The sequence below is a fragment of the Neodiprion lecontei genome, chromosome 5 (assembly GCF_021901455.1).
Source record: "Neodiprion lecontei isolate iyNeoLeco1 chromosome 5, iyNeoLeco1.1, whole genome shotgun sequence".
Classification (NCBI taxonomy): Eukaryota; Metazoa; Arthropoda; class Insecta; order Hymenoptera; family Diprionidae; genus Neodiprion; species Neodiprion lecontei.
In genome coordinates, this window is record NC_060264.1 from 6640072 (window position 1) to 6664788 (window position 24717).

General features: G+C 37.7%; 1 protein-coding gene across 2 annotated transcripts in view; it reads right to left on the reverse strand.

Moving 5' to 3' along the window:
- Window positions 1-24717, reverse strand: part of LOC107219094 — a 134216-nt gene that overhangs the window by 16474 nt on the left and 93025 nt on the right. Inside the window, exons 1-9 of one of the 2 annotated variants that reach the window (XM_046739447.1) lie at window positions 22413-22841; window positions 22090-22326; window positions 19802-19924; window positions 16108-16395; window positions 15421-15780; window positions 13444-13683; window positions 8324-8488; window positions 5337-5555; window positions 1478-1591 (exon numbers count right to left, since the gene is read on the reverse strand). In XM_046739447.1, the coding sequence (XP_046595403.1) occupies window positions 1478-1591; window positions 5337-5555; window positions 8324-8488; window positions 13444-13683; window positions 15421-15780; window positions 16108-16395; window positions 19802-19924; window positions 22090-22326; window positions 22413-22548 (1882 nt within the window). In that variant the 5' untranslated portion in view covers window positions 22549-22841. Of the gene's footprint in view, window positions 1-1477; window positions 1592-5336; window positions 5556-8323; window positions 8489-13443; window positions 13684-15420; window positions 15781-16107; window positions 16396-19801; window positions 19925-22089; window positions 22327-22412; window positions 22842-24717 lie in introns of those variants that run through there. The other variant, XM_046739448.1, reaches the window with a different exon arrangement.

Below are 24717 nucleotides of genomic sequence, written 5' to 3' on the forward strand. Positions count from 1 at the left end.
AACTTGGGTACATCAGATATCGGTGAAGAATAACGTGTTGAAAATCAAAGAAATATTTACCCAAACACGTAGGTGTGTGTAAATAAAACATTTATACGTATATGCGTGCAGGTTAAATTTAAAATTTTCATCAAAGTTCCAAAAAATATAATATGACAAGTGTTAGTCCAACGATCATAGAATACAGTCATTGGAAAATAAATTTGATTTCACGCATAATACAAGTCATAAAATACGATAGAAACCCGACGTTTTCAAATATTTCAACACTTGCGTTACAGATTATATTTGTCATATAGATCGACTGAAGAAAGTCGTTCGGTTCAATAATCACTGGTATATATTATATATATATACAGGAATTTACAGATGATCCACAGTACAAATTGCGTCAGACTGAGAGAAATTTTTATTTCCGGTTACCGCTCGGTCCTTAACTATTTTCATTCTTTTACCACGATCGAAAAATATAGTTCTAGGTAGAAAATGAAAATTACTATTCTTTCTCAGTACGATCACTGTTGCTATATTTTCTCGCAAACGAAACGAAGAAAGAAAAAGAATCATTAATTAAGTTACGAACGCTCGGATGAAATTCAAAACCGAGTCACACAAACGTATATATATATATATAATAAAGTTGCACCTGCCGTTTAATTTTTTAAATATCAATCGATCTTCTTCGTAACGCAGCTGCTCGATTATACACATCGGTCATGCAAACATGCATGTGTATACCATTTGATAGGAGCACACAGAGACTGCAGGCTGCTGATACGCGTACGAAATATGCGCTGCTGTCGGACTGCAGCAACAGGCCTTGCATTCAGCCTTAGTCCTAAATGTCACACGTGTACTCGTGTACGTATAACCGCGTGCCTGAACCTATGATGCTTTAGGGTATATTTATAAAGCGGACGATAATGGTGGTGTGGATGGCATGGTCGTCGGCCAGTCCAGCGGCATAATATAGCCGCGGCCCCGCTTCGTTATATGGCGGTCATAAATGCGATAATAAATGAAGAGGCCGCTGATGACGGTCTGCGCGTATATGCGTGTTACATACGAATGTATACAGAGAGAAATGTGTAGCCAAGTAAGATGAGAAATAAGAAAAAGACCGAAACAGCGGAAACTGAGGCCATGATCTTTGTATTATCCCATCGCTGACACGCCGTAAAACATGCAAAAAGCCCCGTTTACGAAATTTTGCGGCAAGAAACGAAGAAACAAAAAAAAAAAAAAAAAAACAAACAAATCCGAACAAATTTAACATGTCTAATTGTAAATCAATGCAACAATATAAAATTGTTTCGCGCGGTTTTGTACATTTTTTTTTTTTTTTCTTATTCTACATACACATAATACATATGTATTCGTACACGGCTATGATGTAATTAACCTAGATACTTGGACATATCGTGCGAATTGTTATTTTTATTCATTTATTTATTTATTTATTTATTTATTTTTTTACCTGTAGCGTGTATGAGAAGAAGGTGGCCGGTTGACGGGTCTCTGACGAGCTGAAGACCGCCTTGAAGACCTCCGATTCCCATTTGAGGGAAGCCCACAGGGTCCATCGGCATCGCTGTCAGATGAAGGACGATAATGAGTTTGATATATAGGCGCGTGGGGAGGAGGAGGAGGAGGTTTTATCTGAAACTCGTTCGCCCGTCAGGCCTTCAGCCTCGAGATCCAGGGAATGGTCTATATGTATATGTATGCGCGTATATATATAAATGTAATAATTTTTTTTTTCCTTCCACAGTTTCTTTTGAAAATTTTAACTGCTTTTTGTTTTTTTTTTGTTTTTTTTACAACGCTAAGGTTTTTACCCTTCAACGGGATTTACGACCCACGGTATTATACGTTTTCGAAACTTATCGGGAACCCGGCGCCTGCTTATTAGATATACCTACGAAATTTCAAGTCAGTATCGTGAACGGATCATTTTCAAGTTCACCGCGTCTAATGATGAATATGCCGAGTGTGTTGGGTAATCAGTACTCTACCTATATATATATATATATATATATGTAAAGTACCCATAACCGAGTCAATCGACTCGTTACATACCGACAAAATGATACACCTACTTTATAGGTATATTATGTACGCGGTATGTAATTATAATAGCATCGTTGTATAAGATGCGTTAATTAAGAGCATCATAAATCCGAGGCGAACTATAAAAATGGGTGAATTTTGGTAAGATGCCCGAGTGGTGGAAACTCGTTGATTTTTGTTTGGCCAAAAAAAACTTTCAGAACGAGACACGAAATTCTGGCGAAACGCGTCATTCCCGATGGATAAGTTGTATTTTCACGGCTCGCTTAACCGGGGCACGTTCAAAACTGCGGGACGCGGTTTGGCGCGATTTATACACAAGGCAATTACTGCGGTCCTCGGATCACGTTGGGCAAATTGTCAAATTGCACTGTACGCAAACATTTTCATTATTATTATTATTATTAATACGGGAATACGATGCGAATCGCGAAGATCAACGATTCTCTCGACGCAACATCGCTGTATCCGCAGGATCAAAATCAAGAAAATTTCGTCTCTTCAAAGCTGCCGTAAAAATTCGTGTAGTAACATTTATTTATTTTTTTTTTTTTTAACGCGAACAGAAATTCATGAGAAAACGTTTTTGTCTTGTAATTTTTGTTCCTCACGCCCTGTTCGGAAACTTGAGAGGTTTATCTTTTTTACAGTAGGACCCCTATAACGGATCTTGACGTCCTATTATAACCTATTCCGGCACTCCGTGTGAGATACTCCTCTGATATTAGAGCCTGTTCAATGTCTCGTGGCACTCAAAAAGTACTGGTGATTACATTATTCTACTTACTCGGAATAATTAAGATGCGATAAGGAACCAAGGTTGCGAAAATGTAATAATTCAAATATCAACGCGCTATCTGTTAACAAAATAACAAATGAGGCGCCAAACCTAGGACTTTTAATCACCCGAAAAATTGAATAACGCAATTGATAATTGTCACAGTGTGAAAAATGAATTTAAATTACATTAATTATTATCAAAGTAACGAGTATTTTCTTTTTTTTTAAGCGAATTTTTGGAAGTATCGCTTTTAATATCCGATGATCGAAATTGATGTCCGTCCTACATTGAACCTAAACGTGGAAGAAACGGAAGTGTCGGTCAAGTTTATGTCTAGAACAGGTTCTCTTTTCGTAGGACTCGCAATGCGTACTAGACGAGGATGTAATTTTCAAATCGAGCTGGTACGTAAAGTTGCACGACGCGGAACTCGATATGATCGCGAAAATACGGACAGCAATTCCGAGAGAAGCTAGGAGCGGTGAACCTGCGTTTTAAACACGTCGTAAAAGTGCGGACAGCTGTGTTGCGTATATAATCTGCATAGCCAATGGTATTCGGGGTGCGTGAAAAACCGGGTCAAATATATATAAAACTATCGATACATGTGCATCATGAGCATTGTAAGAAGTAGGTGCATTTGTTATATTTACATGTAGTTATACAGGACATGTGTATACGTATATGTTCACATATTGCTCTATAATACGTATAATATAAGTTACGTAACAAAACGTTCAGGCTTTATTGTATTATAATATAGTTTCACGAGAGATCGAAACCTAGATTGAATTGTACATACCTACGTACGTAGAATATATACGAGTATATATGTATATATACGGAAATAGAGCTGACTTGGTTGACATTTCATGAAACCGTCACAGAATTTATTATCGCACCGGGTCAGATCATTGCCGCGATTCCGAATACCACGTGCTTTACGATTGTTAATTAAATCGAAGAAATCAACTACCTTCCTCAATTAACGGCTATAATAAGTTAGCTACTATCCGACCTTGACCCTGGAACTTTTACCTTCAATTTTTATCTATACATATACTCGCAATTATGGTAATTCTCCGCGTTTCAAGTTTGAGGTAAAAGAAGGAGAAAAAAAAAAAACAAATGCGCCGGTTGTACGGTATTTAACAATAAGTGTCCGCAAAGCGATACCTACGCGATTTGCTTTTTTTTTATCGTTTTCTTTTATTTAATTCTTTTTTTGTTTTCGTCAAAGTTCGATCTGTTTCACTGCACATGATTCGATTCGCATGCATGACTCTTGGAAATTGTATGGGTACTGCCGCGGTAATGATGACTCAGGATTCGATCATTCTCACGGGTTTATATACATAGATATACAGACGTAGAAAATCGACGCGCGGTCTGAGTGAATTTACGGTTTTTGAGGAAGAACCTGCGGACTGACCATTAATTGCTGTTCGATATCGATCGAATAAAGGATCGGAACTTTACACCGACTGCAAGCTTTTATCGTAGAAAAATTCCCTGCTACATATATGTATATATACACATATACCTACAAGGCTGTTCCGTTAGGCGTACATACTTTAGAGATTAGAATTCAATTACTATTTGAAAATGATTTTTCAAACTATTTTCCATACGATGAAAAGTAAGTCCCAATTTAAATCCACAGACCGTACGATTTTACGACGGTATTTTTAATTATACTTACATACACAATACGATAGAATCTAATTTCAAGTGTATTTATAATCACTGCGATTCATCTGTACGGTTTATAGTTCTCAGATTCTCGCAAAAAATTTTCTTGTTAAACTTTTCATATCGGGCAACAATTTTCAGCAACTTTAATTCAATCATTTTCGATCGTAATTAATATCCGTGACGTTACACTACAGTTATACATATAATGCAACTTTCCGTAATCGCATATAAATGTACATTCTGTATAAAAATCAATCAGGAACGAGTATAAATAAACCGTTGAACTATCTCTGAGGTACAAGTTCCGCGGAATGATCTGAGCGATGAAATTGGTAAAGGTCAACGCTGTATTCAAATTTCGATACATATTTAGATTTGGAATAATCGAAAACCGTGACCGTAACATTCGATTTTCCGCACTGAGATAAATTTTTAGCTCCGTTTACCGCTCAGTCCTTAACTATTTTCATTCGTTTACCAAAATCGAAAAATACAGTTCTAGGTAGAAATGGAAAATTAGTTTTCTAGCCGTTACCGAAAAGTCTAGTATCCGTTGCTATTCCTTCTCGTTACGATCGCTGTTGCGAAAAATGTTTAGGCGTGCCTCGTTTTTCGTAATCCCAACAATATGAAAAACACTGTTTTTTCAACGATAACCGTTAATTACCAAATTCGAGTTCAAAGACCCTCTCGGCCCCGTCGTCGTGGTCTTTACCCCTTTACTTCCGGGTACGTCGACCTTCGACAGGGTCGAGACCTTGACCCGACGTCCAACGTTTCGTGACCTCACCTGCGGTTGGATACTGCCAAAAAGTGTGGGGCCAAGCGGCGGCGGTGGTGGCGCCGTTCCCGAGACTCCCGAGGGTTGCATTCAGGGATGAATTGAGGGCGGCGTTAAGCCCGGGCGGAAGTGTGGCTGAGGGTATGGTCAGGTGGGCCGGCCGATCTTCCCCAGCGGCCCCACAATGCACCAGCGTAGCCCCGCCCACTGTCATGGCCGCGGCACCTCCTGGACGCCCCCAGAAACAAACACACAAAGACCCCTTCTTAAACAGCCTTCGGTTGGAAACATGGCCGAACCTTCTACGCCGGCCGCAGATATGCGTTATACCTACACCTATACCTATTCCTATACGTATACGTACGAATATACAAATACACAAATATACAAATATATATATATCTACACAGGTACGCGCGTGTACAAATAACTGCACAATTAGTGAAATTGGCGGTGTGTTGTTTGAAATTTTACATCTACGGTAAATCGGTCGTAATTTCTTTTCCGTATCGGTGCGGTTTGACCCTTTCAGTCGCACATTTTTCGACTCGATATTTTGGCCACTAAGGGGGGAGGAGATTTTTGGAGTCACTGATCCCGGATCTGACGTCGGAATCTGGTCATTTCGATATCCAAAATGGCGGATCCAATATTGAGGATGTAAAATCGAAAAAATTATAAAAACACGATGATTTTGGTCGAAACTTGTTACCTGATGGGTTTTTCTTGTTTTTTTTTTTTTTTTTTTTTTGTTTTTGGGTTATACGAAGTAACGAAGATCATCCGAAATTGTAAATAAACTGTGATAAGGCGGGGCGTGGAAATTTTTGAAGCGGTACGCTGAACGTTTGACGTTATGTTACGTATACAAGAGGAAAGAAAGATATTACAACCGATTTATTAAATCAAATTTCGAACAATTCGCCGCATTTATTAGTGCACTGATATACCTACGATAAGCGAACAAGTAAAACCAGACATACATATAGCATTATTATATTCGCAATTACGATACATCTGTATAGTTTAGGAATCGACATCGAAATTTCATATTATATACTCACGGTGCATGGATCGGTATAATTTTGTTTGAAATTTTTAAATGTACCGCAGGTATAATAATACGATAATAATACGGCTCTCTGATTAAATTCCTTCTAATTTCCGGGCTTTCTGGACACGCAGCTACGTCATACATAAATCGCTGCCGGATACCGTTGCAACAATAATTGACCGACAAATCGCGGTTTCGGTTCAGTTCGGTTTGGAATTCCTGAAAATTTACTCCACGTTATGCACAATGATCAATAACAGTTGTGCGTTTGTACACGCGAACTTGTTACAACTTCGTTACGCGCATTCCCGTGCAGCGCTAATTGCATTTATATAGGTCAGTTTACCGCAGTGCAAAATGCATATAAAGATTTTTCTATTTCGCGATAAATTCTACTATTATTAGTATCAGAAGGCACCAACTTTGTTTCGCACGTTTCGGTGTGATGATATAAAAATGCACTGTTATTATATGATTATTATACAAGTAGCTGTAATGTTACATCTTCAATTTGGCATACCACTTGATAAATGACGAGAACTTTCATAGCGCCGATCAGATGTATGATTCATGTGTGACTGTAGTCGCGGACGATTAAACCGGATGTAGGTACATTAATATAACTCAATAATGCGCAGCAACGAAATTCGTCCGCGTCTTTGTTACATAACAGAGCCGAAATTTACAACAATTACGCCGAGGACGCTTGTAAATTGCGTTAGAAATAATGGCAGTTCAATCGTTATTTTATACAACCTACATAAATTGCGTATAGAAATGTAACTGCGATATATATATGCTATATGCTGTATATTAAGACGATTAAATTGACTTTCTACTACGCTGTTAAAAATTTCTGTACGAAACTTCCTACTCTGTATCAGAAGTTTCATTCGTATACGGAACAGTAAATTCACCATACATTTACAGTTTATTCAATTTACTAAACAATTTAGTAAATTCAAATAACTTTTTTCTATATTTCCGTTAAATTTTTTTTTATAATCAAATTTTTATTTTAAACTTAACACAAGTACATAGTATTTAGAATTATTAAATTTGTATCTTGGTTTCGCAATTTGACAACTCTTTCGTACAGCAAACGTATAGTAAATTCCAAATAATTTTTAACAGTTTTAATATTTTACATAAAACCTTCCTGTAAATATATATATATATATATGCATATAATATTACATACAATCGATGAACACGTATCGTGTAATACACGTATATCATACATGTATATAACCAGCCTCACTTTCGACCCTTGTTAATATTCCATGTCCGATATTTGAAACATTTCACCCTGCGGCGTAGTCGACGGAATTTCGATATAAATAGTTGTAGCCATGCAGAGCTGGCTGTAATATAGGCGGGGTATTAACTGAATATCGTCAAATATATCCGTCGTGCACGTTGTATTGAATCGCTCGTCTAATTCGCCACTCGATTAACTTTTCATTTATAAATAACGTAAAACCGCGTTATCAAACGAGTGTCAAAAAAAAAAAAAAAAAAAAACAAAAGAAATATTAATTAAATTATAAAGATTTCTCTCTAATTTCGGCGAATATAATTATCCGGAAACACTCGACAATTTATCGATTACAGATACGTACATGGTATTGCGGTGCGGAATGGTTTTTTTTTTTTTTTCTTTTCTTTCTTTTACGAGAAACTTGTCCGAAAGGATTCTTCGACGGTAATCAGACGTCACGTAAAGCGGCAGTTCTATTTCTACGTCCGTTGACGGGAATCGCGACGTCGTCGTCGAGAGTATAATATTTTAGGTGTGTATAAGCTTGACGTTGACGTCGGCCTGGTTTTCTCGCGGCTTTCAACCGGAAAATAATTAAGGTCAGCCGCGTTGAAATAATAATCAAGGTACAGGTGTGTATGCATGTGATATAACGCGTATCGGTATTAAGGTTCCACTTACCCATATTATCCGGCTGGAAGTGATGATAGCTCGCGTGATGCGACGTGTGATGACTCAAGGAGACGTTCCTCGTCGTCGACGACGAAGTTTCCTGATGCTGCAGCCTCTGACGGGCGACTGCTATTCCCACGGGAATACCGCTCCCCGAATTCGACACTACGATACCTGTAACGGCGAGGTAACGATAAACGAATCAATTAACGCACAAGTATGATAAACTATTACAGTTACTTGTATAAAGGCGAATGCGCGAGCGCAAAAATTGCGATGGAAGTAATATTTCGTTCGATGATACGGCGTTTCTTTGTACCTACAGGGGTACAGAGGGTGAAATTTAGACGGTACTGTAGGAAATAAAAGAATCGCTGGGACCGTTTTTTGAAATCGTGAAAATACGGTTTTATAGAATATATTTAGAATATGGATGGTCGAAATATTATACAGATATTTTTTATACAATATATGGTCCAATTTGCCGATTACGAACGCATGAATGAGACGTTACCGTGTGCACTAAATCAAGATTGAAAAGTTGACAAAGTTTGAAACTTCCATTACTTACCCTTGGCAAAAAATGCCACATCAAAGTTTATCGTTTCGACCTAATTGAGTTTTAAACGCGAATTGTTCTCGTATAGTTATAATTGGCGAACTTGCCCCAAATATTTACGTTCCATTCGACTGTTCTTACTTTAGCATTTCGGGTTGACAAGCCAAAGGTGAAGCAAGTAATTGACAAGTGAGAACAAATCGTATTAAACGTATATTTGTTTATTTTCGAAATTCATATTTAATTCGATTTTTCTCACCGTCCAAATGACTCGTCTAACCTCTAGCTTCTAAAACAAAAACTTGCCCACTTCCGCATGTTGTTCCCAAAAATTTTCATTTCTAAACAAATAATTCATGAGGAAAATTTCAAGCGAATCGATTAGGTCTATTCATCGAAAGATGGTGTTTTTTTTTTTATATCCGAAAGTATACAGCGGGATTATAAAAATCAAACTCATGGTGCCGAAACACCTATAAAGACTCGGTGAATGGGACGATTTTTTTTTTTTTCACGTACAACACTATGCCATATTTATAAATAAATAAAATCGCCGATGGTGAGAGTAATACGCGTGGAATGTCTCGCATGTAATATCCAACCCCCTGCCGCATGCAGGGTGTTTCCGCAAAGCGTTTGGGGGAATCACGATGTCGGTCTTGTGTTTGGTTGGCGATGCGTGTCGCCGCCGTACGGAACGTGAGGCGTTGTTTCTTTTTCATTTTTTATTTTGTACTTTCGTTTCTTTCTTTTTTCCCTCCACTTGTACCTTACTTATTTCCCTCTCAAATTCTCTGCAACTCTCCTATATGTACACACACATGTATATGTAATACATGTATCGTACAAATTACTTTTAACGTAGTTATTAAGTACATATACTGAGAAAAATTTCATTCGTTACGGTAACTGGAAAAATTGAGTAAAACAGATATCGTTATAAAAACTGTTTGAATATCGTTGGAATTAGGAAAAACGAGGTACGCGTAAACATTTTGCGCTATCGTCGATCCTTTTTTGGTAATCGCAACGCAAAATCAGCTTCTGAGGTTTACTCTACTTTTTCAGTTAAACCAGCCTTTAACGTCAATTTATCGTTGCGCGAGCAATAAATTTTCGCAACAGTTGTAAGAAAATCTAGTAAGAGTGATCGTGACGAGGAAGAATAGCAACGGATACCAGACTTTCCGGTAACGGCTAGAAAACTAATTTTCATTTTGGTACCTCGAACTATATTTTTCGATTCTGGTTAAAAAATAAAAATAGTTAAGGACCGAGCGCTAACCGGAACTAAAAATTTCTCTCAGTGTACGTAATATTGTATTCAACTCTGTGCTACACTGCACAAGCCTGTAAGGCTGCAGCACGCGTTTCCTCGACAGCTCTGCAGAGCGTAATGGGAGGGTTTTTCCTGCGTGGAGGGTGCGTACCTCTTTACCTTACACACGTATAACTCGGGAGGAACCCTGATTGGATCAAATCCCGCAAACCCCCGACCATCGAAGGACCCCCCTTTCACTCTCCCATCTCACCCCCGATATGCCTCCATGTGTATAACTGCTTCTGCACTGCAAGCTTCCACCCGGCGTTTGCAAATGAAGGTGCGAACTCGAAGCTCGATCTACGCCCCTTCATTTTTTATTTTTCTCTTTACTCGTTCTCCCTTCGCTCGCAATCACCAGCAATGAGTCTCGGATTAGTTTCAACCACTGCACTTTTAAATATCACCGCATATACGTATGCATATATATATATATCATGCACCTTGAGCCGCTATCTGAATTGCAGGCATTTCACGACATCGCGATCAAGATTCCGTATACGCCGATGTCACAGATTGGTTTTATAACTATTATTATTATTATTATTATCATTTTTTTTCTTTTTGTATGAAAGTAAAACGTGACGCAAAAAAACGCAGTCGAAATTTTTTATTCCAGAACTTTTCGACCCAGCGTATATCAATTATTATATGAGAATGTGAAAAAAAAAAAAGAAAAACAAAACCACTGTCTGAAATCTGAAAAAATTCACAACGATCTTATAAAAATATTTAAAATAATGTTGACGCCTGTTAGAAGATGCGAGATTTCTTTCATTCAAAAAAAAAAAAAAAGAAAAAATCGTATAATTTTCAGTAAAACGATCAAACACTCAGACGTAATAAGGTAAATTCTTTTATACATAAATATATGTATGTACACGTATAACATCGCGGACCTAAGAATTGGTTGAGAAAGAAAAAACAAACCTGCAGTGAAGCGAAAACCTTAACAGCCTCGTTCGTAACCACACAACTAATTCTAAATTGCCGTTGCGTAAGCGAATGACAAAATTTGACCCAACGAAATATTTTATTGTATATATATATATATATGTATATATATACTATATATGTGTATGTACATACAATACATAGTTACATATTCGCAGCTGTATGTTTTATAATAACGAGGCGCCACGCAATGTTGGCTAATCTATAGTAATTAATATCAGCGTGTACACATGTGCAGTGCCGGCAAAAGTGGGTGGCTGTCCGGTAACGCCATAAATATCACGCGCAGCACAGCGTGCGATGTAATATACCTATACCTCTTATATATTATTTTATAAATATTAAGAGGTCTCTACCAATTATTGAAATATTTTATAATTTATTTTTATCTGTGCACCTTACTGACTTATATATATGTCTGTATAATTGTTTTTTTTTGTTGTTTTTTTTTGTATTTCATGTATACAGGTTCCAAAAAATATGTACTTCCGATACGCGAAGTGAATTCCTAACGACTGCGTGGCGCGTCCGTCGTCTGCTTAGTTTTAATGCGCGCGCGCTACAATTCGAGAGCAATTACCAGGGTGACCAACCCTCGTAAATATAACGTGAAAAACTTTGACAATTCTGCTCTATTCGTAACTGTCAAGAAAATGTAGGTTCAGAGACAGTTGGTAATCCTGGAAAACAGTTTCTCTCCGATAGTTGCGCGGGTGCGTTAAATTTTACCTATTGCGAGATAAATCTGTAGCTAAACATTTAAATATAAGTCAGTTGACTGAAATATTTGTCGTTCGAGGTTACCTGCGGACCAGTATTATCGTTACATGCACATAATTTGCATAATTTAAAATTTTCTATTGTGGAAAACTACTTTTTTTTTTTTACATCGGGTTCGAACAATCACTCGGCACCTAATGAATAATTCACGGTTAGATATCGATGAAACAATTTTTAATAGTGAAAATACATATATATCTAATCCAAATTTTCAACACAGGGTGCGTATGTTTAATATTTTTGTTCTATTTTTCTTTCTTCTTTCGTACTTGTCTTTATTAATTTACTTTACCGAAAAGCAACAGTTTATACTTCTTCTGTCGCCATATTATATATTTGTACGGGTTGTAGTTATAAAAATTATACCTTAGCCATGGATGAAATGTAATATAAGAGTCCCGAGCGCGGCTTTAGCTGTAGAAAAACCGACGCACATATATATATGTGTATATATATATATATATACCGCCTACTATACAACATAGCTGTAATCCTAGGTAAGCCGAGCAGCAGGATATTCCTGCCTATTTTAACAGCCCGATGTTCCGCCGTTCTCCGCTTCACGCTATCGTGAGTTTTTTGCTTTGACTTTTTTTTCATTTATTTTTCATTGCTCACCCTTGTATTTACTCGTATTACTTAGATTTTCGCTTCAATTTTACCGATACATTTTTTTCACTGTTTTATATTTAATGATTTGAGTTTTAAGCACGTTATATTTTGCATGTAGGAGGAAAAAAATTAACGCGCAAACGACTAAATTGGAATACCGAAGGAATAACGTAATTTCGCGTTTGTTTTCCTTATATTAATATCGTGGAACTATGTATCAACTTTAATATTACAACAAGATTTATAAACTCGGCGAACCGCAGGCAGGAACGTTACAATGAAAACATACTCATTCTTATCGTGAATTATTATAAAACTGCAGCCAATTGTTGTCAAACGGCTATGAAAATAGTTGAAGAATAAAAACGACATTCCCTGATTATACGCGCAAGGAAATGATTTCTTAAAATTACAAAATTCGGCGAAAGAATTAATATTCGATTCGGCAAAAAAAAAAAATAAAAAAAATTGGTAGGAAGCGGGAATGATTTGTGTTACCAACCGCGAAACGACATTTAATTTTCATTCTAAAAATATTTGGTAAGTACCTACAGTTAGATTATTTTATTTACTTTCTGTGCAGAATCGCGAACGAATAAATAAATTTATGTAAAAAATAAAACAAAAATTAATCGATATTGTTGAGATACTTTTTTTTTAAAAAAGCTCTGTTTTACTTGACGAGGTGCGTGTGAAAAAAAAAAACCTCTCCCGTTCACAACGACGAACTCTTCTAACATTTTAATACAACGTATAATCGACGGTCAGATTTCACCTTAAACCGATTTCCGCAATATTTTATATAATTTTTTTTTTTTTTTTTTTTGCTACTATGTCGAACCTTTACAGACGTTATAAAACCAGAAACGCGTGAAACTGGAATCATAGACAGGTCGCACTCACCGTTTTCCGACTTCGGTGGGAGTGGTTCGATTTTAACAGCGGTTGCAGTGGCGTGCAAGGACGTGGAGACTTCGGCGACCTGGCACGGAACCGAGGTAATAGGTTCCCTCTTGACGAGGGTTGCCGCCGAGCTGATTGCGCTGCAATTCGTCCCGATATTATCCTGCTGCCCGTTCCAGGACGAGACGATCGGCAGAGTTCTGCTGCATCCGGCGTCGGAATGGACGACTTTCGTCTTGCCTGGAGTAAATCGATGTGAAAATAGATCGTGGTAAAATATGTCGGAAATAGGGGAAAAAGGTAGGTTAATTTCGCTGTTCAATATGAAAGAGAAATAAGTAAAATGAACGCAAAGTGCGCGCATTGGGTGAAATGAAAACTCGGATTTTTCGCGAGAGGCGAAACATAAACCCGAAAATATCCACGATATACTTCGTAAGGAAATTTAACGATATTAACTTTTCGAAACATTAAGTGTATAAGAAGTTCGTCATCATCGCTAATTATTCGACGAGGAATTCAGAATCCGGATAAAGGCAGAACCTAAACTGTAACATTCAGCGACTAAAACCGAGTTATAAGAAAGTGTTACTTTTCTTATCTTTTTAAACAATTCCTATCTCTCCGCATGAACCCCGTTTCCGTCATCAAATATCTATAGATCATACGTATATCTATCTTAATCGCTTTCCGTTGCTGCGAATCTTTAATATTTAACCGTTCGCAACTCGAAGCATATAACGGGTATATATATATATATATATATATATGGATATGGTACGTAGATATCGTACGTATTGCAGAGATATAAATATCAAAGCATCGATCAGACAGACTCGGTGTATATTATAAACGAAGTCTTAGGCGCTGGCAGGTTTTCCCTGAAAGTACGTATATATATAACGCCACTAGATCCGATTGCGGAAAATATTCTATCCTTTGTCAGTATCATGCATGTAAGTATCGGGTATAATAGGTATGCAGTTCACAGAAGAATCCCGGATATTGAGTTACCCGATCGGTGCTTCAACATTTCTCTGCACATCGCATTATACCTGCGTATAAGACCTTCGGATCACTGCAGCTTCTCTTGATCTACGTTCCGCGAGTTTCGCACGACGCTTATAAATCCTGCATCAGACTGTAAATCTGTACCAATGTTGTACACGCGTACTATGCATACATATATGTGTATACATTGTGTAATAAAATATTCTGCGTCTCCGATTTCATTCATACGCACGAAGTAAACTTGAGTATAATTTAATTTCAGTTTTGGTAAATCAAAATCATCGATTTTTACCTATTACGTACATTATACATGTATACTGAAATTGTGGAGAAAAGTTGTATCGTTAGATGTCGGTGCTTCGTTTAAAATTGATTCAAAATGGTTAGAAAATATCTGCAACCAGATTCGTTCGACGGTCATTCTTCGATCATGTCTCATTTCATTGGAAATACAAATTTCCATGGAAAAGAATTTACCAAAACACTTTTCATCAACTATTAAATATTACAATATTGCGAAGATATTTACGTGGATCAACTCAAGTGACTGTGTAAAAAAAAGAAAACAGCAGTCTTCCGAATAAAATGTTTCGTCGAGGAATAAAATCGACCGAATCTATAACGATAGATTTTTCAAAATATTCGAATCGATCTTATCTACAAGCGTAAAGTATTCGTTTCTTATTTCAGAATAATTTGATAAATACTTAAAATTAATACAATTATCGTGTAAAAAAAAAAGTATCGATCCTTTTAACAATCTTCGTAAGATCCGATCATTATCATACGTCATATCTCCCGAAATCATGTCTGAAATTTGATTCTCGTGATCCATAAAAAACACACGGTGAAACGTCTACGCGGTGTAGGATCGTTAATAGAGAAAGAGAGAGAGAGAGAGAGAGACTCGGCCCGCAGCCAGACCGGCGTTTGTTCCTGGTTCTTAATTAGTCGCTAATTACTCACCATTAGTGTTCCTGCAGACGCAAGGCTGCCTGCTTTTGTTTTCAAGTTTAATCGGCTGCCCTTGACTGGGTAGAAAGGCCTCTCTCCTCTTGGCGATGCCCTGGTAAGTCGTTCCCTGTATCAGCATCGCGTTGCCGCTGGTCGTCCCTCCGTTAACGGGCCCCGACGTCGACGTGCCGAGAGACGTCGGGCAGCTGATCGTGTTCGAGGATATCGGCGACTGGTAATCCTGGAGGAGGACGCCCGTCGTCGGCGAGGCTGCCGAATTCGGTGAGGAAAAACTGTTTATCGTCAAGGTAGGCGCGCTTCCGGTAACGAGCGAAAGCTGCGGCGAAAATCCGGCACTCTGGTGAATTCCGCCTGAAAATAAATTCAATCTCGACTGTTGTTAACCTGCACCGAGAGAAATTTTTATTTACGCTTACCGCTCGGTCCTTAAACATTTTTTATCACGATCGAAAAATATAGTTCTAGGTAGAAAATGAAGTAGTAGGGAAGTAACGTGCTTTCCGTCAAATTGCGAAAGTCGACTGCGTCAAAATCTTGAAGATCTCATCGACATAAGTAAAATGAATGTCCATTTGACAATTCTGACGAACCATCGAAGCTTTTTCCTCCATTATACGTACATATGAACCGATCGACCGCGAAGTTATAAATTTAATTTTACGGGGATAATTAATTCACCGTGATGAAGATGATGAAGCCCGGCGAGGTTTAGAGTGTGCTGAGTGTGCTGAGTGTGCTGAGTGTGCTGGGCGTGATGCAAGCTCCCTACGTTCACCCCGACGCCCTGAAGGCTGAGAGCTTGTTGCGCCGGAGGCGCAAGACTCGCCAGATTCTTGGCCAAAAGCTCCAGCTGCGTCACGGGTCCAGGGCTGTATGGCGAACCGGGGGGCGGGGTGGGAGCTCCCCATGTGTATCCACCGACGCCGACGCCGACGCCGACGGCCGCTGAAAACACGCTCTCTGAAACTGAGGGGGAAGAAGAGAGAGGAAACGATGAAAAAATTATTAAGCATAGGTAAGGAAGTGGTGGGATTGGTTCGTCGGGGCGGTGTTGAATTTACGAATTTTTCAAGAGTTACGAAAGCAACTTGAAGCGAAGATGTCGAGCTTTGAAGAAACGACAAAGTTTTGAAACGTCGGAAACTCGAAATAAAGGATTCCAAAATAATTGTAATTACGATTGAGCAATGTTCGATAGAGTGAAATTCGGAAAATTAAAATATACTCGCACAGCGCGGTTTACTCAACGAGCGTGTGTGAAAAATCAGAAAAACCGAAAATCGGAATTTTACCAAGACTCCGAACGTGAAAATGTCGAAAATCCAAAACAACGAAAGATCAAAGTGACGAAATTTCACCGAGTCAAAAATTCACGGGAATGAAAATCTCGTTTCGGACGATTCGAAACTTTGCTGTTTCGTAAAAGCTTGACTTCTTTGCTTCAAGTTTCGCCATCAAAAAAATTCGGAATTCAGCGCTTTCGAAACTTGTCAAGTTCGGGACTTCAACCCCGCCCTGCTTCAGTTGCTTATAAAATTCTATCGTTCCTATATAACACACAATGCAAAGTATGTCAACAGTTAAATTTTCATACCGTACAATATCTTTTATTTCCTCATTTTATCTCAACGAGAATAATCTCACCGTATACACATTTCAACATCGACGTACGCGATTATTTTGCAACTGTAACCGCTGTCTGCGACTTTTTAATCACTTCGTTTTCATATTTGCACCATTACATTGTCGCGTAGGTACGTATAAAAAGTTGTAATGATATATAAATGCAGATTTCTATGATTACAAATGCATAATTATGCGTACATGTTTGTACCATAAAAAATTGCAGCATCTGCAGGGTTCTAACTGCAGTTCAGAATGCGAAACGTATATGAACCGATATGATATAAATTCATTTATCTTTCACTTATGTAAGTGTATTAATTCATCAACTTCTAGCCTGTATTACCGGTTATCCAAGAGTCCATTTGTTTCATTTACACATAATAAACCTCGATAAACTTTATTCTTCAATCATATACCACAAAGTTACCGTGCAGTCCTCGACTGTTTCCACTTTTTATCCCGACCGGGAAATGTGGTTTCATCATTAAGCTAAAAAAATTTATAAATGATTTAACCTTTCAATAGCAAAGTGAATAAAACTGTAATAACACCGGAAGATAGTTTAAATGATGTGCGACATTTATTACGCGTGCGTTAATTATTTGAAGAATATTTAATCGTTATCGTATCCGATACTGTAAGGAATTTATCCAATCACTGTAAGAGAAAACGAAGTTTCTCCCAGTAAATAAATCCCTGTTAAATCGAATACGATTTAGTACTTCGTTAAATACTTACATACCTGTGTATATTATATAAACGCCCCCGCGGGCGTCCGTCCGAGGCATGAAATTGCAAATAACAAGGAAAGAATTAGTTTGAAAAAAAATCTTTCAACACGCGTACGTTGATAAAACCTTCTGCAATTAATCGTTGAACAGAATTGAAATATGTAAATATATAAGATAAGAGTGTAAAACTGAAATGCGAGTAAGAATGAATTACACTCTCGAGTAATCCAGACCCTAGACAGCAAGCAGTTCCTCGGTACAAACACGGATTAAAGGAAAGCGCGCCTAATTCAGTCGACGTATAACAAGAGGAAGAAAAAATAACTAAACCTCTGCAGATTGTATATATCGTTTTAGATTCAATTTTAGACAAGTCTTTGATCGTCTCGAAGAGTGAGAGCGAGTTTGGCGGCCGGTCGGTTGGTACGAATCCATTAGGCCAAAGACTCGATGGTAAAAGAGGGTGGATAATGGTGAAAGGAGGTGGTGGTGGTGGAAGAAAAGTTTAAAGTCCCGAAGAAGAATTATTTTCATTCGCGTGATGCTACGAATACAATTGCAATGGAAAATGTGTGAAATGCAACGTGCAACTCCAAGTTGCAACACTTTGCAATTAAACACGCGGTATAGAAATGTTATAGGAAACGAGTCGAATACCGTAAATTACGTGTGTTAAAAGGAGAAAAAAAAAAAAACAAGCATAACATATGTTAGAATCTAGCGACATGAACATTCGCAAGGAAAAGAATAAGAGCGAGCGTGAATTGAATGTGAAGAAAGAGAGAAAGAGAGAAAGAGAGAGAGAGAGAGAGAGAGAGAGAGAGAGAGAGAGAGAGAGAAAAGAAAAAGTGTTGAACGAACTGTGCTGGAAGTGGTATGTATGTATGTACGTATATATATTAGAGTAATTCCCTGGTTCTTTTCTTTTACTTTCTTCCTTTTTTCCTTTTACTTTTCTTTTTCTTAATCTTTTACTGCGGATATTTCGCCGGTTTCGGGGACCGGAACTCCGGGAATCCCGAGTAATCCGAATGCGAAGGGGGCGTTTAGGATTACGCCTTGGACAATAATGCCCGACTCCTTAAGGAATCCCATCCTACTACTTGTCGCATTGTCCATGGCATGCAGAAGCTATATACCCGTGCTAAACTTCTATTTACGCATACCTATACATAACGTACGTACATTTTATGTACGTATGTAATACAGTTGGAAGTATTTCGGAACGCTGCGGCCCTCCATTCACGTCTATAATTGAATAATTGCTCTATTGTGTGTATATTCTATATACATATGCATATATGCAGGTAACGCAATGCGGGGATTGTAATGAAATAACGAATAGATGATTGAACGAATTAAATTTTTCATTAATACTTTATATTATTCTTCTTTTACCTTCTCTGTAAATATTATCGCCGTTTTACTGTATACTTACAATATGTATTTACTGTTTTACTCGTATTTTTACTTGTATCATCACGTTTCGTGATATAGATAGAAAATTATTGATTTCGGTCGGAATAAATTTCTTTCACCACTTTAACCTAAGAATCGTGACTTTTTGGTGTTTTTTGTTTTTTTTGGATTTCATGATAAAAAATAGGGCATTATACTCGTTACAAAATGTACTATTTCTAATTTCCACGAATCCTTACATTTTCCAGCCTCTCAAATCCGAAAAATGTGTTTTTAAACAAACGTCGATCTTGGAAACGGCCGGATGAAAAAATGTGAAACTCGCAGGAAATAAGAAAAAAAAAAAAAACAAATAAAAGAAAGTCTGATTTTTCTTTCAAAACTTTTTCACCCCTCTACAAATTCCTATCGGTTTCAGTTTTTTTTTTTTTCCACTGAAAACCCTGTTTGTTCCGCCTTGCTTTATACAACATTTTCGTTTTCATTTTTTACTACGAACTCGCTTTGCTGAATTAATTATAGGCAAAGGCCTGCAGAGGAGTAGTTAAAAAATGTTTATAATAAAATAAGAACGGCAGGCGAGATTAAACAATTACCCTTGTGCGTTGTCGCGTGATAAGCTCTGGCAGGCGGTGGTCCAGGTGTTGCCGGTGTTGCGGCAACGTAACCCCCGGGATTACTACCGGGAAACAACGAGTACAATCCATATCGATTCACGCCTGTAACGATAAACCATATAAATTGTTAATTTTTCAATAATTTGTCAAACAAATTTTAGTGCTTGCGATGAGAGAGAAATTATTTATAATTAATAAAAATCCGCAAAACAGTTCGGGCATAATACATGAGATGCTGTTGCCAAAATATTATGATTTATAAGTGTAACAATAATCAAATAACACTTGAATTATTGACGTTTAATTATGTACGAAAATTTCTTTACGATAGCTTCTTTTTTTCTTCTTCTTCTTCTTCTTCTTCTTCTTCTTCTTCGAAACAAGTATCCAAAATAATTTTATTATACCAATTAAACTTGACGTTATAAAGTTTGTTGAGAAACTCGTAACGATTTTCAAGTGATTAAGTACGCACGTTAAATTGACGTTAATTGGCGACGTGTCGACTTCTGGTTCTGATTAAATTCAAGTTTTTATTGTTTTTTTTTTCTTAATTAACGGACACAGGGACAAAAAAACATATTTCTCAAAACTTTCTAAAATGAGAGCCACAACGTTACTTGAGCCGTATTATCAAAAACAGTTTTACCCGACTCGTCTCCTCTATATTGCACAAGGGGAAGTGGTGGTCACGGGTAAACGTATCTGACGATGTAAATTGCGGTAATTTTTTCCATTACTCATTTCGTCGTGTTTTACTTTCTTCGCTTTCCCGCAATAGCGGTATTAGATTCTTATCCCCGTGTTAAGCGAGTCAGCTGGCCGCAAGAAGGATGATAAAAGAATAAAAAAAAAGTTAACAAAATATAGATTATTTTCGCAATACGATCGTAACTTATTATCGTTAGCTCGTTCACAGATCGCAAATGCGTTAGGAGAAGTATCGAAACAACATAACGAGCAGGGTCTTATTGTTATTACGGATTTCCTTTGATACGAACAAAACCGCAACGCGTGTCTTTACATGATATTAAAGCACGCGTAATAATATCATTCTTCAGAGTTTCAAAAACGTCGTTGTTACTATAATAACGTTTTCCAATTATTTCAATTTACACAAACATATCATATCCACAATTATTCGCAAACTGAACTTACTTAATCTCAAAGTTGTTCGAAAATTATTGCAAGACGAGATCATTTTTCATTCGGTATTGACAACAGAGTCACGACAACGTTAATTATATTTAACTTCGAACAGCTGCTCGTTGGAAATTTTCTTCTTCTAATAACTATTAGTTACACAGAGTAGACGCAACGATCAATTATTTATTAACGTTTTAATCATTGGTTTACGTTAAACACCTGCAAAAATTTCCCAGGGTTTTCGGAAAATTGTGAAAATAAACAAAAATAAAAAAAAAATAAAATAAATCCCCGACTGTTCCCGCACGTTTTAAATTTTACCCTTTTCTGCTCGTATAATTAACAATATATCTATTCCTAGCCAACCGAGACGTTTGACACGTGAAGAAGTGAGTTTAAGATTGAGAATCTTTTGACGTCTCTCGCAGAGTCGTCGTAAGTATATAAAATATCGAACAGTTCGGCGCTTGTTATTACGTATTAATGCGTGCAGATTCTCTGCTTGTTCATGAACTGTATAATATTATCAGTAGATATATATATATATATATATATGCATATAGATGTATGATATATCAGCTCGCTGTATTCTTATATTGGATATTCTACACCTAGACTTTTCCGTAAAATTTCACGTCGCCCTTTTCCGTATACGCGCATAATAAGCGACACCGTGTCACTTAATTAGCTGATTAAATCCAGGTATGGTGAAAAAAAAAAAAAAAAAACATTTTTTTTCAAAATCGCCGACTTTTTCCACGGTTTTCTTATCCAGTTACAAAACAAAAAATCGCCGACTATTCCTGACAGCGCATGAAATTATCAATTTTTTTTCTCGATAACGAAGAAACAAGCTGCTCCGTGACCGACGTTCGTTCGATTCGAATAAATTTGGTGAACATGCAACGTACTTGCTTAATGAAACAAACTACTTTTGTTGGGGTCTCGTTTACGATTCAAAGTAAAGTAAGGCTCGAAAACTGATTTTGCGTCGCGGTTAGCAAAAAAGGATCTACGATAGAGAAAAATGTGTCAGGCGTGCCTCGTTTATTCCTAATTCCAACAATATTCGAACATTGTGTTAATATAGGATAAAAGGGAATTAGGGAATCGATAATTACCTTGGGTGTGGGCAGGCGCTGGGGTGGCTGGAAGCGGCGGCGTGCCCTGGGACTGTCCGGTGGGTGGAACCGACGACTGCGTCGGGGTCAAAGGCCAAAGCGCGGCCGCGGGGCCGACGGACTGTTGTTGTCCGCGATTTCCCAGGCCTCCTGCACCGACACCTGCACCGCCGACGGGCCGTCCTGCGGGCCCCTGGGCCACGGGAGGGGCCAACATCGGACCACCCCCTCCCGAGGCTGAAACCAAACGAAACGGAACGGAGGATTATTGCAAATGGCCGACGAGGCGAGGGACGCGAGAGGCGAGAGTCGGATTTTCCTACCTATTGTACAAAAATATTTGTGTAAGAGCCGATCGAACGTTCGCTGCGAGAGAAGCTGACGTTCCCGATACATCGGGACGACTTTACGTTGTACGATGCGTGCGAACGTTGGTATCGATGATAATAAATAATCCATGTTTTATGTAAATGGTTTAAGTTTGTGATCAGATGTATGGTGCGATGGTGGTGAAATTTCTTGTTTTTCATTAAAAAGACATTCGTTTTGCTTCGAGATACGTGTTTCGGTAGTTATCCGTGTAATTCTTTTGGTTATGCGTGTAATGATAGATATGTACGGAAAAAGAGATGAGAAAATAAAATGTCTATTTCGTGTTACGAATACAAGGATTTTTATTTCACGTTATTGTGATAATTTGCATTTCATTTAGTTATAAATAATGTCGGCTTTTGTAGCACTTCTCCTTTACGTTCTTTTGGTAACCGTCTCGATAATTGGAGCGTGTTTCCTTTTTCTTTTTTTTTTTTTTTTTTGTTCTACCAGACGGATGAATAAGGAAGAAAGATTCATCGATTGTTGGTCGAATATATTTTATACTACGTAACGACGTTTCGGCAATAATTGTAGCAAAATGCTGCGAGGATGAAGTTCGGTAGCGTTATTGTAATGAATAACGTTTCGGAAGAATCGTTATTTCACAATTACAGGAATTTCTGAAATTCAGTGGAGACGAGTTCATATTTTGAAAATTTGACTACTTCAAAGTCACTAGAAACTCGCAAAACAGTGATTTCTCTCCCCCCAATGTGTCTTTTCCGATTTCGGCTTCACGTTCATCGTAACAAAAATCGGAAAATTGATGAAAGAATTTTAAAAAAACACACACACAAAAACAAGAGATTCGGCTACAGAATTAACTTACCCTTGTACATAAATTTCTTTACAAATTTTCCAAACTTTTCTTATAATAATGACATATTATACGTACAAACACAATTCCAAACTCTGTGATAATCATTTCCCAATGTTGGACATTGTGACATTTATCATAACACGGTGAGAAAATACGATTTGCATGCAGCTTTGTACGATATTGTCCGATTACAAGTTACTAGATCCGTACGTTTGAAATTTCAGAAAAGTAACGCTTGTTCACAGAGTGAAAACACTCTTTTGTACAAAACAATTTCAACGCGCGGTATAACAACATCGTTCACATATTTTCATGCATACGAACTGTATAAATACATATTCGGAATTTCAAGCACTGAAACTTATCGTAGAAACCGCGTGAAATAACAACAGACGGTATTAAAATTTCATTATTCATCATCGTTGGAAAAAATATATATATATATTAATATATTAAATATATATTTTTAATTCTAAAAATTCCAATATGCGCAAAGGCGTAAAGTGTTCCCATACAATATAAGTTACCGGTACACCTATATACAGGAATTTACGTAAATTGAATGATAGATCAGCCTGCCGGATCCGACTGCATTTCATCGTACGTTACATGCAAGGATGAGTAACATCACGTGTGACATTCGGTAATAGAATAAAATGATGGAGAACGGGAAGGGACGTAACGAGACTTGCGGAGCGAGTGCAACGGTCAGGAGAGAGGAAAGGCGAGAAGAGGTGAAGGGAAGAAAAAGAGAAAAAGAGAGAGAGAGAGAGAGAGAGAGAGAGAGAGAGTGACGGTGAGGGGCAAAGGGGGTAAAGGGGGAAAAGGGAGAGCGTAGGTAGAAACCGAGGAGGGACAGCAGCAACAGGTCGACCGGCGTGATAATGCTGCGCATACTTATTGTGAGATAGGTGCAACAGCGTGTGCAATGCTGACGCCTATATATATACATGTGTGTGTGCGTGTGTGTGCGTGCGTGTGCGGAACCGCACCGCAATTCGTACGCGGGCGTCTCGCGACGCAGGGATTTACGTCGGCGGAACTTGTATTATTATTGTCATTATTATTATTATAACTATTATATCTACCTAGGATGTCTATTGTTGTATACATATATAATACACGTGTTGGGTTGTTTGTGGAAAAAAATAATTTGCGATTTTTCGCCGCCGATTGTGGGACCGCCTGACGAGTTTGTTTAGGTTGAATGAAAGTGTCCGGAAAAAGATGAGCTTTCTACGTTACGCGGAATATCGCGATCAGATGATTTTAAACTTTTGTACATATTTTTTTTTTCTTTCTTAATTTATGAAGAATCGTGAATGAAATTTTTTTTTTTTTTTTTTTGGTCAATTATGCTTACATCAATCGTAATATCGATTTGCGTCGCTAAGAAGACACGCATTTGTAACGCGAAGTATCTAATCATTGTT